Source organism: Ursus arctos, unplaced genomic scaffold (genome assembly GCF_023065955.2).
Source record: "Ursus arctos isolate Adak ecotype North America unplaced genomic scaffold, UrsArc2.0 scaffold_24, whole genome shotgun sequence".
In the NCBI taxonomy this organism is placed as follows: Eukaryota; Metazoa; Chordata; class Mammalia; order Carnivora; family Ursidae; genus Ursus; species Ursus arctos.
In genome coordinates, this window is record NW_026622919.1 from 17,392,228 (window position 1) to 17,407,067 (window position 14,840).

Below are 14,840 nucleotides of genomic sequence, written 5' to 3' on the forward strand. Positions count from 1 at the left end.
CAGCATCTCGGACCCGGTCCTGCCGAGTGAAGGAGGACGGGCCGCACCAGCCCCTCCTCCAAACACAGTCACGGAGCGGCGGCTGTCCCCGGGGGTGCTGCGCTCAGCCCTCCTTGGTGGGTGTGCCTAGGTCCCCCCAGGAGGCGTGTCCGTGCCCCCAGTCCTGTCCGGGGCACTCCAGAAGACCCCACCAGGAAGGAGGGGGCGGCACTCTGGGCTTCCCCTCGAGCCTCCTTAGCCTCAAGACCCGGGGGCTCTCCAGCGGGGAACAGGGTCGGGGGACCCCGGGGTCCCCGAAGCTCAGGGGCTTAGGCAGCCCCCCGCCCCCCGCGCCTCACGCCCCGCTGCGCAACCTGGTAGTTCATGATGGCGCGCAAGCACATGACGCACACGTGGACGTCGTCCTTCTGGCTCACGATGCGCGAGTTCCGCAGGGCCTTCCTGCTGTGGGCAGGGGTCAGTCTGGGTGGGGCGGGGAGCGGGCAGCAGGGTCAGAGCCCTGCACCCGGCTTCCCACCCCCACCCCCTTCAGAAGGCACGTCTGGAACGGTAGGCCGTTGATTCCCATCCACCCAACCAAGGGGGCCAGCTGAGGGCAGGAGGCTTCCCGGGGCCTCGGCCTCGGGCCTGGCTTGCTCCAAGGGGGTCCGGAGGGGGTCAGGAAGGCAAAGACCCTTAACAGCAACCTGGCATCAAAAGGGGCTGCTGTGTGGCGGGGGTAGACAGCCTATAGCGGGAAGACTGCCGAAGCTTGGAGAGCACCAGGGAAATGCTCTCCACAAGGTGGCGCTCGCAGCCTCCGGGGCTTATCTGCCATCTTGAAAGGCCAACTCTGAATTCAGACTGCCTTGGTTCAAATCCCAGCTCCCCACTTCCTAGGCAAGTTCACTTAATCACCCTGTGCCTCAGTTTCCTCACTTGTAAAATAGCAATGGTAATAATACTACCTTCCTGATAGGGTTTGGAGGACTATGGAATGACTTTAGAACACTGCCTGATATAAGGTAAGTGCTATGAGTATCCTTGATAATTCTTTGCTAAAAATTACTTGATTTTTTTTCATTGTTGCAGAACTGCCAATCATGACTTCTGATCAGTGCCTCATGACAATTCGATCACGTTTCCAACAACCCTGGGAAGCCCCACCTCCTCCTTCCATCTGCCACATCACATCGTCCTCCCGTCATTGCTCTGATATGCCCGAGTCTTTGCTCATGCTGTTCCTTCCACCTGGAATGCCCCTCCCTGTCCCCATCACTGCCTGTAAAGCCTGCATCCATCCGCAACACATAGTTCCAGTGCTCCCGCTTCCAGAAAACCTTCCTGATGCCCCAGGAAGTAGCCACCTCCCCTCTCAGACTTCCCGGTTACACCTCCATGGTAGCCTAGCAACCACTGTCCCCTTGTAGACCAAGGGCTCCCAAGGGCAGGGTGATCTGTCTCCTGATCACCTGCCACCAAGCCTGATACATAGGAAATGCTAAAAAATATTTGTTATATGAATGAATGAATGAATGAGCAAACAAAGAAACATATTGTGAGAGTTTGGGGCTTAATATGGAGTTGGAAGGATAGAAGTTGGAAGGATAGAAGATGGGGGTCCACATGAGGTTCCAGGGCTGTCTCCTTCCCTCTCCCCGCCTCCCAGCAGGATGTCCTGCATTAGGGTGGGGCGGCCTATCCACAGCAGGTGAACCCAGGGGTGTCAGCTGAACACCCCACCCCACCCCACCCCCACCCAGGGAGCCAACCAGGCATGCACCTGCCCTCAGGTGGCTACGTACCGGGGAGAAGGGGGGCACCTGGAGGCCGCACAGGAAAGAAGAAGGGGTTAGACGGGTACAAAGAAGGTCTCACCAACCCAGAAACACCTTCCTTATCCCAGACCCACCCGGATTCCAGTTTCTAGGTGCCCATCCCTGGAAGGCCTCTTAACACGTCCATCTCCCAAGCCCGGCGTGAGGCCCTTACTGTGATCCCCAATGCCAGGCTGCCCCTCCCACCACCCCCAAGGGCCTGGGGTGGGGCTGGCAGGGTGCGGCACAGTCTAGGGGTGAATCCTCTATTCCCCCTGCCACCCTGAAAGGGGACCCACGTACTTGATGGTCAGGTGGCGGCTCTTGGGCTGCGGAGGCAAGGACGAGGGTGGCCCCTTGCTGAGATCTTCCACTGACTGCTCCAAGGGCTTGCTCTTCTCTGAGCCGGGGACCCCGTTGTCTGCGTTCTCCATGTCATACCTGCAAGGGTTAGCGTGGGGTTGGAGGCCCGCACAGCAGGGGCCCTCGAGAGTGGGGAGGGGGATGCTGAGGGGAGAGATCAGGGGCTGTTCTCAGCACTGTGCCAGACAGAGGAGGGGGCCAGGGAATGACAGAACAGAAGAGTAAGCCGCCCAGGTCCCAGCTGGCCACCCCAGGCCAGGTCCCTCCCTATCCATGCTGGCCCTGAGGAAGGGGCGTCACCCAACGCACGGGGGTGGTGTACGTGAGCCCAGGGTGGGCTCGGGCAGCACCCTTGGACACGGCCAGAAGAGTGGGCGAGGTACAGGGAAGCACGGACCAGACTCTGCCGCGCAGGGTGAGGGCCGGGGCAGGGGGCTTACGTGACGGAGCACTGGGCAAAGGCCAGGTACTCGAGGAGCACATCCAGGCCGCGGTTCTCCTCGTTGAGGAACTCCTCCACCCACCTGCAGGCCACAGGGCTCCCTGAGTCCCAGCCAGGAGGACGGTCCTGCCCAGACTGGGCACAGAGCAGGCTCGGCCAGGGCCCGGGCCTTCCCATCCCCCAGGGAAGACACCAGACAACCACACCTCAGAAGACCCAGTGAGGCTAGAGGGCACTAGGGGGCTCAGGTAGGACCCAGGGCCCCACCATGCCTCAAGGGCTGAGCAGAGGGTAGGCCAGAGAGGGGGCAGGGAACAACCCAGAGGGGCCCGCAGACACAGCCATTGGGGGGGGGGGCGGGTGACGAGGGAGGTGGGGGGGGGAGGTGACGAGGGAGTAGCAAGGGGAAGCCCCAGGAGCCGCCTGGGGGCAGAGCTCTCCCAGGCCCCCAAGAGGGACATCGGAGCCCTTGCTCACCCAATGTGGTTTGTCCGCAGGGAGATCTCCAGCTCCCGCAGCACCTGTGTGGACTCCTGAACTCGCCTCTTAAACTGGGGACCGAGAACAGGAGAGTCTGGTGGGTGAAGCCCGGGGCCTCCCACAGGCCCGCGGAGCCCAGAGGCAGTCCCTGCCCCTCCCCCTGCCACGACTGGCCTTTCACGCTCAGCCTCCCCCACCACCTCCACATGCCTGCCCGGCAGAATAAGCATCTCGGGCTACACATGGCCCCATGCACAGACGAGCAGGGCGTGCGCACACACACACATCCAGACACAGAGCCCCAGACACACACTTAAATATGAATACCTGGCTATACACACACACACACACACACACACACACACACGTACACCCACACACCAGCACCGCGGGCACAGAGATGACACCCGTACATCCCTACATGGACCCACGGGTACACCCACCCACACACACACTCACACACTCACAACCACAAGTGGACTCAAAGGCACACACGGAGAACACACACATCCACGGCCAGCCACATGCGGCCAGCCACATGCGGCCACGCCGCATAGTGCCATGAGTGACCAGCGTACGCGTCTGCAGCTGGGCTGAGGGGCGTGTACAACGCCTGCCCAGGGTCCCCTCCGTCCCCTAAAACTATGCACGCACATTCACACACATACCCACAAAGGCCACCAAAAAGTTCATTCACACAGTTACTCTAGCTGCCTAGCTTGGAGGGTGCGGGGGGAAGGGACAGAGAAGAAGGGGGAGACATATACCCCCAGGTTGGACATCCAGTCCGTCGCTACCTTGCGGCTGACCCCACCAGTCTCCAGGTAGCTCTTCAGCTTCTGGATATAGGCGGTGGGAGGGTTCTTGACTTGAAACCGCTCCTGGGGAGATGGAATGGGGTGTACAGGGAACCAGCCAGAACTACCCCAGCCCTTGCCCCAGACTCCCATCCTCAGCTCTGACCCCAGGTCCCAGGCTATCTTAAGACCCCTCCTAAATACCAAAGATCTAACCAAACCACCCACCGGGCCACTTGAAAAGACCCCAGTCCCGGACCTTCGCTCCCCAGCTGGCCTCGCGAGCCACAGCCCTAGTGCAGTCCTGAGGGGAGTTTGGAGTGTCACTACTGCCGGCACCCCGCCCTGATGGGGGGCAGGGAGGGGCCTCAGACCTGCCAGTAGGTGGCATCTTCCCAAGCCCCTGCCCTCCCCGGGCCACACACCAGCCCAGAGCTGGGAGTCCAGGGAGGAAGAACAGGCTGAGGGCCCCTTCCCCAGCTGTCCCGGTCACCTGTGCTGGTGGGGACCTGTGTGCGCTCATCTTCCGGGCTCAACGAAGCAACTCCTAAGTCCCCTGCCCCACCCGGGGCTCCAACAGCCATGGCAGAGGGCCCCTACCCAGAGGAGCTCCCATCCTTCCCAACCCAGATCCCTCAGATACACCCAGCCACCCCCCTCAGCCTCCCACTTCTCCCAGGCCTTTAAGCCCCCGGCCTGAGATGCCAGGCCAAGTGGCAGGGACCCACCACAGCCCCAAAGCCTCTGGAAGCAGCTCCGAGCCCTGCCTCAATGGCCCCGCCCTTCCCCCCCAGGCTCATCCCATTTGGGTCCATTAGCAGGAGCCGAAGGCCCAGCCCTGGCTCCCAGGGGAGGTTCCTTGCTCCCCAACTCCCCACCCCCAGCCTCCCTCCCTCACTGAATGACTGCAGCAGCCAGGCCCCACCCTGGGAGGGAGGTCTTCCCTGCTACCAGGGACAGCAGCCCTAGATGCTGGAGAGGCAGGGGCCCCCAGTGAGCCACGAAGGTGGCAAACCAACCCAGGGGCCTGATCGAGTACCAGAGCCAGGCCTCCCAGTTCTTGTTCTGCCTCTTGGAGCTGGTTACCTTTGGGTTCTTGCTGGGTCGACAGTAGCTCCTCTGGGTCCAAGGAACGGAAGGACAGGGATCCTGCCCCTTCCTCCTCACCTCCATGGGGTCAAAGAGGCCCAACCCTGGGGTTGCCCCCTCTCCTCCCCAGCCCAGAGCTGGAGGGTCAACAGAGGCTGCTCCAAGAAGCTCAGCAAGGAGGACGGTGACACGGCGCAGCTGGACTGACCGGCGCCCCGCACTAGCCGCCCGCCAGCTCTTCAGAGGGCAGACCCAGCCCCGCGAGCGACTCATAAGGTCCCCAGAGGGGCCCGTGTCCAAGAGAAGGAGACTCTAGAGTCTCTGCAGAAGCTGCACAGGCCTCTGGGCAGGGTCTTGGCCCTCCGGGCCGCGTGGCAGTGCCCCCTCTCCTGCCAGCCCCAGCCTGGCCGTGCCCCCTCTCCTGCCAGCCCCAGCCTGGCCAGGGCAGGGCACCCTGATGCCGGAAGGGGCCTGGTACCCACCTGGTCACAAATGAGCTCCCACTTCTTCTCGTTGTCATACTGGCTCAGCAGCTGCACTTTGTCCGGGGGCAAGTTCATGCAGTTCTGGGGAGGGGGAGGACAACGTAATGACCGGGAGCCTGGGGCCCCAACGTGAGGGGCAAGGCAGGGGCATTTTCAGCAGAGCCACGAGGGGTCAGCTCCCTGGGAGATCTGTCACCCACATGAATCCCTGTCACCCTCTCTCCCTGGGAGATAAGTAGCATCAGCCAGTGAGAAAACCAAGCCCAGGGGCAGAGCGCCTTTCCCTCGGCCCGAAGGTAGACAGCAACACCGGGATCTGACCCTGAGTCGGCCTGGCCCCCAGGGCCTGGGCTCTGTCATCCATACACCACCTCCGTGGCGTGTCTGCCATGACGGTAAGAGCACGGGTTCTCAGCCTAACTTCCCGGGACCTCCAGCACCCCTGGACTCACGTCCCCATGTGCAATAAGAGGGTATGATCTCTTCTTCCATTTGGGCGGGATCCATCTCCAGCCAGGCCCCACTGCGCCCCACTCCCGTGTGCCCCCAGACAGCACGGGGCCTGCGTGTGGTCCTGGCCCAGGGCACCAGTGCCTCACCAACACCAGGAAACCTCTTGCCGGGATGGCAACAGCCGTCTCCTCCTCGTCCCGCTCCAGCCCCTCCCTCCTCAGCACTTCTGGAAGCAGGAGACAGAGACGAGCCAAGGGAGCGTGTCAGACAGGCAGGGAATTCCAAGCAGGCGCATCACGGCTGCAGGGGCAGGGGGATTCCTGGGGAAGGTCACCCAGCCGCAGGACCTGGGCCCAGCAGCTGACATGCCGGGTCTGTGGTGCTGGGGGCCCAGGCTGGGACTCCCCTCGGGAGCTACGAAAGGTCAGCACTGTTCTGCCTGGTCCTCCTCCCCCAGCCACAGCCAAGCCTGCCAAGCTTCTCCCTCACAGAGAAGGTGTAGGGTCCTGCCAGGGGCTGCCAGCGCCAGGGCACCCCTGGGCCCCCTTAACTTGGCGGGTCTTCCTAATAGGCACAGAAGACGATGCCAGTCTACCCCAATTCAGTAAACCCCAGGCTAAAAGAGGGTCTACTATGCGTCAGGCCCCAAAAGACAGCTCCTGCCCTCAAGGAGTTCCGTCCCGCTGGGGATGTGGGAGTCCCCAGGGATCCCCAGCCCAGAGTCAGAAGGCCCCTGTCACCAGCTCTGGACGCTCACCGCACAACCTCAGTCACATGGGCCTGAGAGGAGGCCACAGCTGGAGCACAGAGGGGGCCACACCCACCCGAGGCTCTGCAGCCAGCTTCCTCTCTGGGGTGCTGGGCCTGGTTCTGGGGCTCTGGCCAGACCTCACCCCCAAAAAATCACTGCCTTAGGTCAGTCCCAGACAACAGGAAGCTGGGTGCTCTCAGCCCCCATTGCCCAAGCTTTCCGGCGGGGCTGTACTTGAGAGGTGACACCGCCTACCCACCGGGCCCCCCAGGCCAGCTGGGGACGGGGCTACGTCATTCTTCTCCCCATTGCGAAAGTGAGCCCCTGGATTAAGGAAACTGCTGCTGTCTCATCTGCTGCCCTCCCCCAGGCCGCTTGTACGGCTCCTGCCACCACAGGACAGACTGCCCAGGAAAGGCCCTTGGAGCTGAGGGGAAGGCCTCCCTGGACTGGTCTCTTGTTCTCTGTCCCTGTCTCTCTCTCTCCTTGGTCTCTCCTGACCCATCCCCACCCGCAGAGACCCAGGGTGGGGCAGGGCAGAGCAGGGCAAGGCTCAGGGGGAAGGAGGGAGCCGGGCAGCAGCCAATGTCAGGGAAACCGGAGCGGTGGCCTACTCGGAGGAGAGAGGGGGTGGCAGGGAAGGGGGGTGAAGAAGACTGAGGGGGGTGGCTGAGCCCCAGCAACTGAGCCTTCCAGGGGACAGCCGCTTCCTGACATGGGCCTTTCCGAGCCCTCCCCTACCCCAGGGACCTGTCTGGTTCCTGGAATGGCCCCGGTGGCCCTTCTACAGGCTGCAACTAATGCTAATAATGTCCCCAATAAATGTGGTGGCCGGCTCTGCCTGGATGCTTACGGTGCCCGGCACTGCTCTGATCCCTCCACGCAGGGGACACCCTCACCACCACCCTCGGCACCATCGGTCGCATCTTACAGGTGCAAGGACAGATCAGTTTAATGACCTGCCCAAGGTTACCAAGCCAGGAAGGGGGGGAGCCAGGCTGGCTTCGAGCCCAGAGCTGACTTGAAAGGCACCCAGGCCCACTTCCCCGGGGCCGCCCCATGGTTATTCCTGGGGAGGGGGAGGCCGCTGCTCTGGGGTCCACCTGTCCCAACCGTGGTGGAGAACAGGCCACGCCTTTGCCCCTTCCCCACCTGGGCATGCTCAAGCCCCCGAGGCTACATGCCAGCCTGCCAGACGGGCTAAATTTAGGCTCTGGAATCCAAAATAGCTCTGACAGCGCTGAGCACTAATTAGCAGCTGTTCCTCGGCTGTGCCCACCGAGGGGACGGGTACCCTAAGGAGCGTGATAGGAACCCGAGGATGCCACTCACTCAGGGTGGAGTGACACCCTCCTGGAAAACGGCCGCAGACCCCAGACCCAGGGCCCTGGGCAAGGAGGCAGTACCGCAGGGTTGGGGGCTGGGAGACAAGTCGAAGCTTGGCTCACAGTGCTCTTGTGGGACAGGAAAGGACAGGGAAATCCAGGTGTGGGAGGCGGGGGGGGGGGGGGGGACCCTTGCCTCCTGCGAGGGGATGTGGGGGAAGGAAGAAGCCGGGCTGGATTCAGGAGCTCCAGCTTCTGGGCCCACCTAGCCTGACGACTTCTCTGTCTCCTTGAGCCTCAGTCTCCCCCTCCATAAAATAGGCACACTTGTCTTCTGCCTCGCGGCTCCCAGAGCTCCTGGAAATACCCAGTGAGAAGCTGTGTCCTGATGTAATAATTCTCCAGTGAAGCACACTGGGAAGAGGGGTTTCCCAGATTGGGGGGGTGGGAGGAGTCCACTGCAGACCCCAGGGTGAGGGCCGGTGTGATGAGCAGAAGGTTGTGAAAACGGCCAGAGCTAACCAACCTGTCTCCGAGGCTTGGCCAAAAATGAACTGACCCTTCAGCTCCCCTTTCCCTGGCTTTGGGTCAGAGGAAGAGGGAGAAAAGATCCATCTTTGAGGATGTGGCCAAGAAAAGGAGCCGAGGGGCGCCTGGGTGGCACAGCAGTTAAGCGTCTGCCTTCGGCTCAGGGCGTGATCCCGGCGTTATGGGATCGAGCCCCACATCAGGCTCCTCCACTATGAGCCTGCTTCTTCCTCTCCCACTCCCCCTGCTTGTGTTCCCTCTCTCGCTGGCTGTCTCTCTCTCTGTCAAATTAAAAAAAAAAGAGAGAGAGAGAAAAGAAAAGGAGCCGATTCCCCAAACTTTCTGTTAGACTGTGTGGGGATCCTTCTCCCCCCACCCCCGTCCCTCCCTCTCCAGCCTCGCTCCCCCAGGACCAGCCCCTTGCAAGCACTGCCTCGGCCCACTCTCCCCCGAGTGCTGACATCTGGGGAGATCTCCCTGGACACTGAGGGGCTCCGTCTGCATCTGGACACGGCCACACCCTCCAGTTTCACTTTCAGCCTGAGCTCAGACTATGTCCCAACCCACCTGCCCTCCCTCTCCTCATGACGTCTGGCCCTTTGAGTCCCACAATGCCCTTGAGCTTGGGTACCAAGCCTAGTCTCAGACCAGCCCTACAGGGCCTCCACAGCCTGATGGGCACAGAAGCCAGGGAGTGCCCCCCAGCCCCCACTTCCCTGTCCATCTTCCCTCCGCCCACCTCTCCATGGCCTCAACCTTGGTTTTAGAGCTCTCAATGCATCTCCAAAAACAATCCATTTTGTCCACGTTTTTAAAATTTCAGTATATACATTTTCTGGGGGCAGTTATAGGCAATCCCAGACTCAGAGGAGGGCTCTGGCGTGACTGGCCCCAGGATTAGGTGCTGAGAACCCCAAAAAGCTCACAGCTTCTCCCATCAGTGTTGAAGGGTCTCCATGGCAGGGACAAGGGCAAGCCAGGTGGGAGCCAGGGCAGCGGGCACCGCCCAGACAATCCAGGCCGGTGGGAGAATTACAGCAACAATACTAAATAACCCCCAAACGTCCACTCTGTGCTAAGTGCCATTCTGAGTGTTTTCTATCTCCTGACTCATTTAAACCTCAAAAAGAAGCTTACACAGGAAATACTATGACGATCCCCATTTCACAAATGGGAAACTGAGGCACGGAGCAATTAAGTTGCTTGCCCAAGCTGACCCAGCTGGCAAGCTGGTAAGAAGACTCAGTTTCCTTCTCACTGAGGGCAACGAGAAATGTGGGTCCCGAACCCCCAGGGGTCTTCTGCAGACAGCCTGGCCCCAGTCTCCCCCGTCTGAGGAACCAGAAACAGCCAGCCCCATTTCCTGCCACCCAGCACCCTACGCTTCCTGTTGTTGCCCACACTGAGCTCTTACTCACTGGGGAACCCCCCCCCAAGCGCACCGTCTCTCAGAGGGAAGTGGAGGCCTCCCCACCCCCTCCCCATGTGCACACAGCTACCGTTAACACCGCCACTGCCCCACCCTCCAGGAGAGGTGGGCCCTCCCTCTCGTGGTTTCCGGCCACCAGGCAGTTTTTGGTCTAGGCCCCACTGTTGCTGACCTGCGTGATGGCAGCGAGGGCAGCCTGGCCTGTGATGGCTGAAGTTGGCAACCTTGGTGGGTGTCGGTAATGGAGGTGGGAAGAGGGGAAAAGCACAGTCTAGAAGGGCCTAGAAGGCCTCCAATATGGAGCAGGCCCTGTCCGCTCCAACATCATCCCCTTCCTCACAGTCGGGGAGAGTTTCTGGAGCACTTGCTCTGTGTCAGGCAAACTCTACTTAATCTTTCAACACTCCTAGGAGGCCGGCCTCTGCCGGTAGCATTCTCTTTCTACCCATGGGGAAAATTGAAGTTCAGAGAGGTTAAGTAACTTGCTCAAGGTCACCCAGGTAGTAAGTGGCAAAGACAAAACCCAATCCCCCAACATAATCACCTCAAAGCTCAGGAAGCACCTCAGCCTTTTGCCCAAGTAACCCTTGCCCCTCTCAGAGGCGGGAAGGCCTGAGCCACCTTCCAGGGCTCCGAGCTCCCAGGAAAAATGCAGAGGTAGCCCCCAGAGCGGCCCCACCTGCTCCTGCCCGTCTCACCCAGCTCTTGCCAGTTGGCCCCAGATGTCCCTGTGAATCATGCCTACCACATCCCTGGGTTTCCAGGGTCAGCGTGTGCCAGCCCTGCCTGAAGAATGTCACCCCCCAGCACCTGCCCAGCCCAACATCTGTCCTCATGGCCGCAGCCCCATTGGGATCCTCCGTGTAAGACACCCCAGAGATGAGAGGTCCAGGGCCTGAGCACCCCTACAGCTACACGTCCCGGAACTGCATCTGCCGTGCCCCGGAGGAGGGCGCAGGCCAACCCAATGGAGTCTACTTCTGCTGCTCAGGGAAGGGGTCCAGCTGAAAGCAGGGCCTCCGCGATCCACACCCTGCATGAGGCTGTCCCAACCTCCCCACACCGCCTCCCCAGATGTCTACCTCCCGCGGCACAGGCTAAGGGCAGCCCAGGGGGGCTAGGCCCCAGCAGGCAAACCCCTCTTCCAATGGTTCGGCCTCCATGCGGGTCAGCCTCACCCTCGGACTCAAGCACCGCATCCGGGGCACCTTCCCTTGGTCCCTTGGTCCCTTGGTCCCCAGGTCACAGGCTCCTCCCTGACCAGCCAGATCAGGACTGTCCTATGCCTGGCCGTAAGCAGGGAACTTCTGGAAGGCCTGGAAAGAGTGCCTTGTCATCCCAAACCCCGACCCTTACAGGGGGAAGGTCTGCAAGGAAGACACGAGCGTTGGGCACGGCGGCGTAGGAGAGGCGAGAGCGTCGAGTCTGGCGGGCCGGTTTTCCCACCATCACAGCAGGCCCGTGTCACTGGGCAGCCATGGCTCCTCCACTATTGCTAAGGCAGCAGTAGGAAACCCTGGCTCAACCTGCTCTGTTCCCCACCCCCATTTTAAGCAGGGGCACCCCTCTCTCTCACAGCCTCCTTAGAAAATTAGTCCGCCACCCCCCACCCCTGCATGGGAGAAAGGCCACGGCGGTGGGGGGGGGGAGAGTATTGCCATCTCCTATCTGGCTGTAGGCCTTGGTGGGGGCGCCCTTCACCCCCCAGATGGGTCCCACAGCCAGGAGCCAAGGTTTTGGGTCTCAGGATCCTACTACCCACCAGGGACCAAAGGGCTGCGATTAAGCAATAGGAGGAGCTCCCCTGGGGCCGTGTGACAATATCCCAAGGGGCTATGCTTTTGCCATCAAGGCTCAGGGATTCCTGGCGGGTGGTGGACCCATCGCTCTCAGCAGTCTAAGGCTCTTCTCTTAGACACTCACTAAGGACAGGACTCCGCTCTGGCCACGGATGCAGGGCTCTGACGGAGACGCGCCCTGCGATATTGCTTGCCAGGCCTGTGGGTTTAGCCAAATACTTAGCCCAGGCAGCTGCAGGCAGGGGCCAAGGCTGTCACCCCAGGGCGGGGCTCATGCCCCTGTTGGTGGGGAGTGAGGGGAGCCAGGTTTTAGCCAAGCGACCTTGGGTGGGGTGTATTCTGCTCACACAGGACAAGGGACAGGCTGATCCCTCCCCAGAAAGAAGGCCAAGCATAAACACACCAGGGTTCCTGTGGGCTGGGGTGGAAAGCTGAGCCCCAATGGGTGCTGCTGCCCTAGATTTCTACCCAGCTACCGCTGCTTTCTCTACCAAGACACCCTCTAAGACCGGGCTCTGGGCCTCCGCCCTCCACCGCCCTCCACGCCCTGGTACTCAGGGACTCCCAGTGGCTTTTAGCCTCAGACTCAGCCAATCAGAGCTAAGGCCAAAACACAAGCAGGGCAGTCAAGAACTACACATGCATCAGAACCTCACCATTTGACTTTTGGATTTTCCACTGGTCTGAATTATTCACACAGCGCTTCCCTACCAGTGTGTACATAACAGACTGGGGCCCGCACTTCACCCTGACGGCCTGTCCCACCCCTGTCCACAGACACACACTTGGAGTGAAAGACAGACTCATGCCCCCCCCATCACGCTGGCAGGGGTCCAGAGATCCACCACCAACCCAGGCTCCCCAGATGGTTCCCCAGAGACTGTCTCTCCTCATTCTTCCCCCCTCCCCCATCTGCTCAGCTCAGCTCAGCTTTGCCAGGCCATGGGTTTGGGGAAAGGAAAGCAGGTGGAGAGATGGGGTAATCAGGGCCTGGCCTGGTGTGAGGTGTCCCTCAGAGTCCCTCCCTCTCCCCTAATCAAGCAAGGTGTCTTCTTCACAAGGATAGACCAGACCCCCACACCACCCGATAACTCCTCCAAAGCCCTCCTAGCCTTCCTTCTGGGAAGGGGGCCGCCAAGATATCTAGGAACTCTCACAAGGGGCCATGCCGAGGATCTGGCGAGGACTGCCCAGTGACTGGCCAAGGGAGGGGAAATGATGTCAAGGAGGTGGAGGGGACAAAGAACTGAGCACTGCCACAGGCCAGCATTGCTCTACTGCCTGTGCCTCCCCTGGGCCCCCACCCTCAGACCTGACTGCCGGAGCCTCCCTTGGGCCCCCACCCTCAGACCTGCAGTGCCAGCCTGCTTAGGCTGCAAAGTGCCCCTGGGAAAAAGCACGGCCTCATTCGCCTGTCACCCAGAGTCCAGCAAGGGAGCTGACAGCAGACAGGCCACCAGGCAATTAGTTAGAGAAGGGAGCCTGGGACAGGGTTGAGGTAGGGAGAGGGAAGTGAGAATGAGTTGCCCTTACCCCTCCCTATTTCTGCCTCTCACCAGGTCTTAGGGAGCCCTGATTTTGCTCTGGAGCCCCTCCCCAAACACATCCTGACTGCTTCCAGGCTCAGGCCAAGCTGATGAGCTGACGGCTCTCTCCCCAGGGGCCTAGTCCCCAAGCCCCCCAATTCCTCCAGCAGGTGATAGTGGGGAAGGAGAGGGGCCAGGGGTTTCCAGAATTCAGCACCACCCCAAGCCAGAGTGACCAACCCATCCTGACCCCACCCCTCCTAACCTTAATCCCTTCAGTGGCTGGAGGAAATGCCCAAGATAAGGACCCACAGGCCATCTCTCCTGCACAAGCAGAGGGTGAGAAACACAGACACTCCCTCTGCGCGATCTGAGGACCCAGCGCCCAGCAGCCCAGGCACCAACGAATCAGGAGCAAACACCTGAACTCCGTCTCCAGCTCCCAGGACATTAAAATGTAACCCTTCCATCTTTGGCTCTGAGACACAAGCAGATGCTCCAACCTGCGCCCTGTGGCTGGGCCTGAGCGCAGTGCGGAAGGGGATGCCCCAGGAGCCCCCTTGCGTGCTGGGCGCCCAACTTCCTCGCAGGACATTTTCCTTTAGACCTTTAGACCCAGGAGCGCCGGGGAAGGGGGTGTCTTGGGGAGGCAGACTGGGCGACTGCAGAAGAAAGTTTTGGGGGGGAGAGTGCTAAGTCACTCTGAAAGAAGCCACTGTCACTCCCACCCCTTGTAGGGGCAGCCACTGGCCCGGGGATCTCCAAGCGGTATCCGAGCCCCTGGGGGCGGGGACGCGTGCCGAGCCCCTGTCGCCCCCCGCCCGCGCCCAGCGGGGGAGCCAGCGGCGGGTCACACTCACCAGAACCCGGTTAAACCTCTCCTCCAGCTCTCGGGCCGCGGGCATCGGCTGCTTGGGCGGCGCGGGCTGCTTGGGGGACGGCGCGGCGGGGCCCGCGGGCTGCTCCGCGCTGCCGGCCGCGTTGCCCATGGTGGTCCCCACCCAGTCGGCCAGGCGCCTCCAGCCTCGGAAATCCAGCTTTCCGGGGGACCAGGGACGCGGCTCCGGGCCTGGGGGACCGGGGTGGGTGGGGGGGGCGGCGAGCAGGGCAGCGGCGGGCGGCGGCGGTGCGGGCTCGGCTCGGCGGCGCTCGGCTCAGCGGCGCGCAAGGGCCGGGGCGCGGCGTCCCATCGGGGCGGCCCCGTCCGAGGAGCCGGGCGGCGAGCTGCGGGGTGGGGGGAGGAAGTCAGGCTGCAGGCCGCCGGGGCCAGAGGGCTGGGCCGGGGGCAGGAAGCTGCGGCGCGGGCTCCCCCCTCGGCGATTTTCTAACTTCTGCTGTCGCTCCCCGAGCGCGCAAACCGCATTTCGCCGCCGCCGCTACGCACCCGGCCCCCGGGGGGCGGGCTGGAGGGAGGGGGCGGGCGCGTGGCGCGGGCCGGGGGTCCGCCGCAGCCATGGCGCGGCGGGGAGGGGGCGGCGGACCCGCTTCACCTGCCGCAGAGGGGGCGGCGGGCGCCGCTTCACCTGCCGGAGCGGGAGGCGACCGAGGCGAGGCAGTGGAGGCGGCGCGCCCGGCGG

General features: G+C 62.0%; 1 protein-coding gene across 1 annotated transcript in view; it reads right to left on the reverse strand.

Moving 5' to 3' along the window:
- FMNL1 (formin like 1) overlaps positions 1-14,344 on the reverse strand; it is a 25,028-nt gene extending 10,684 nt beyond the window's left edge. Inside the window, 7 exon segments of the mRNA XM_057317924.1 lie at positions 354-462; positions 2,100-2,237; positions 2,600-2,683; positions 3,079-3,152; positions 3,849-3,962; positions 5,450-5,533; positions 14,124-14,344. Of these exon segments, the coding sequence (XP_057173907.1) occupies positions 354-462; positions 2,100-2,237; positions 2,600-2,683; positions 3,079-3,152; positions 3,849-3,962; positions 5,450-5,533; positions 14,124-14,252 (732 nt within the window). The 5' untranslated portion in view covers positions 14,253-14,344.
- Between the last annotated feature and the right edge of the window lie 496 nt (positions 14,345-14,840).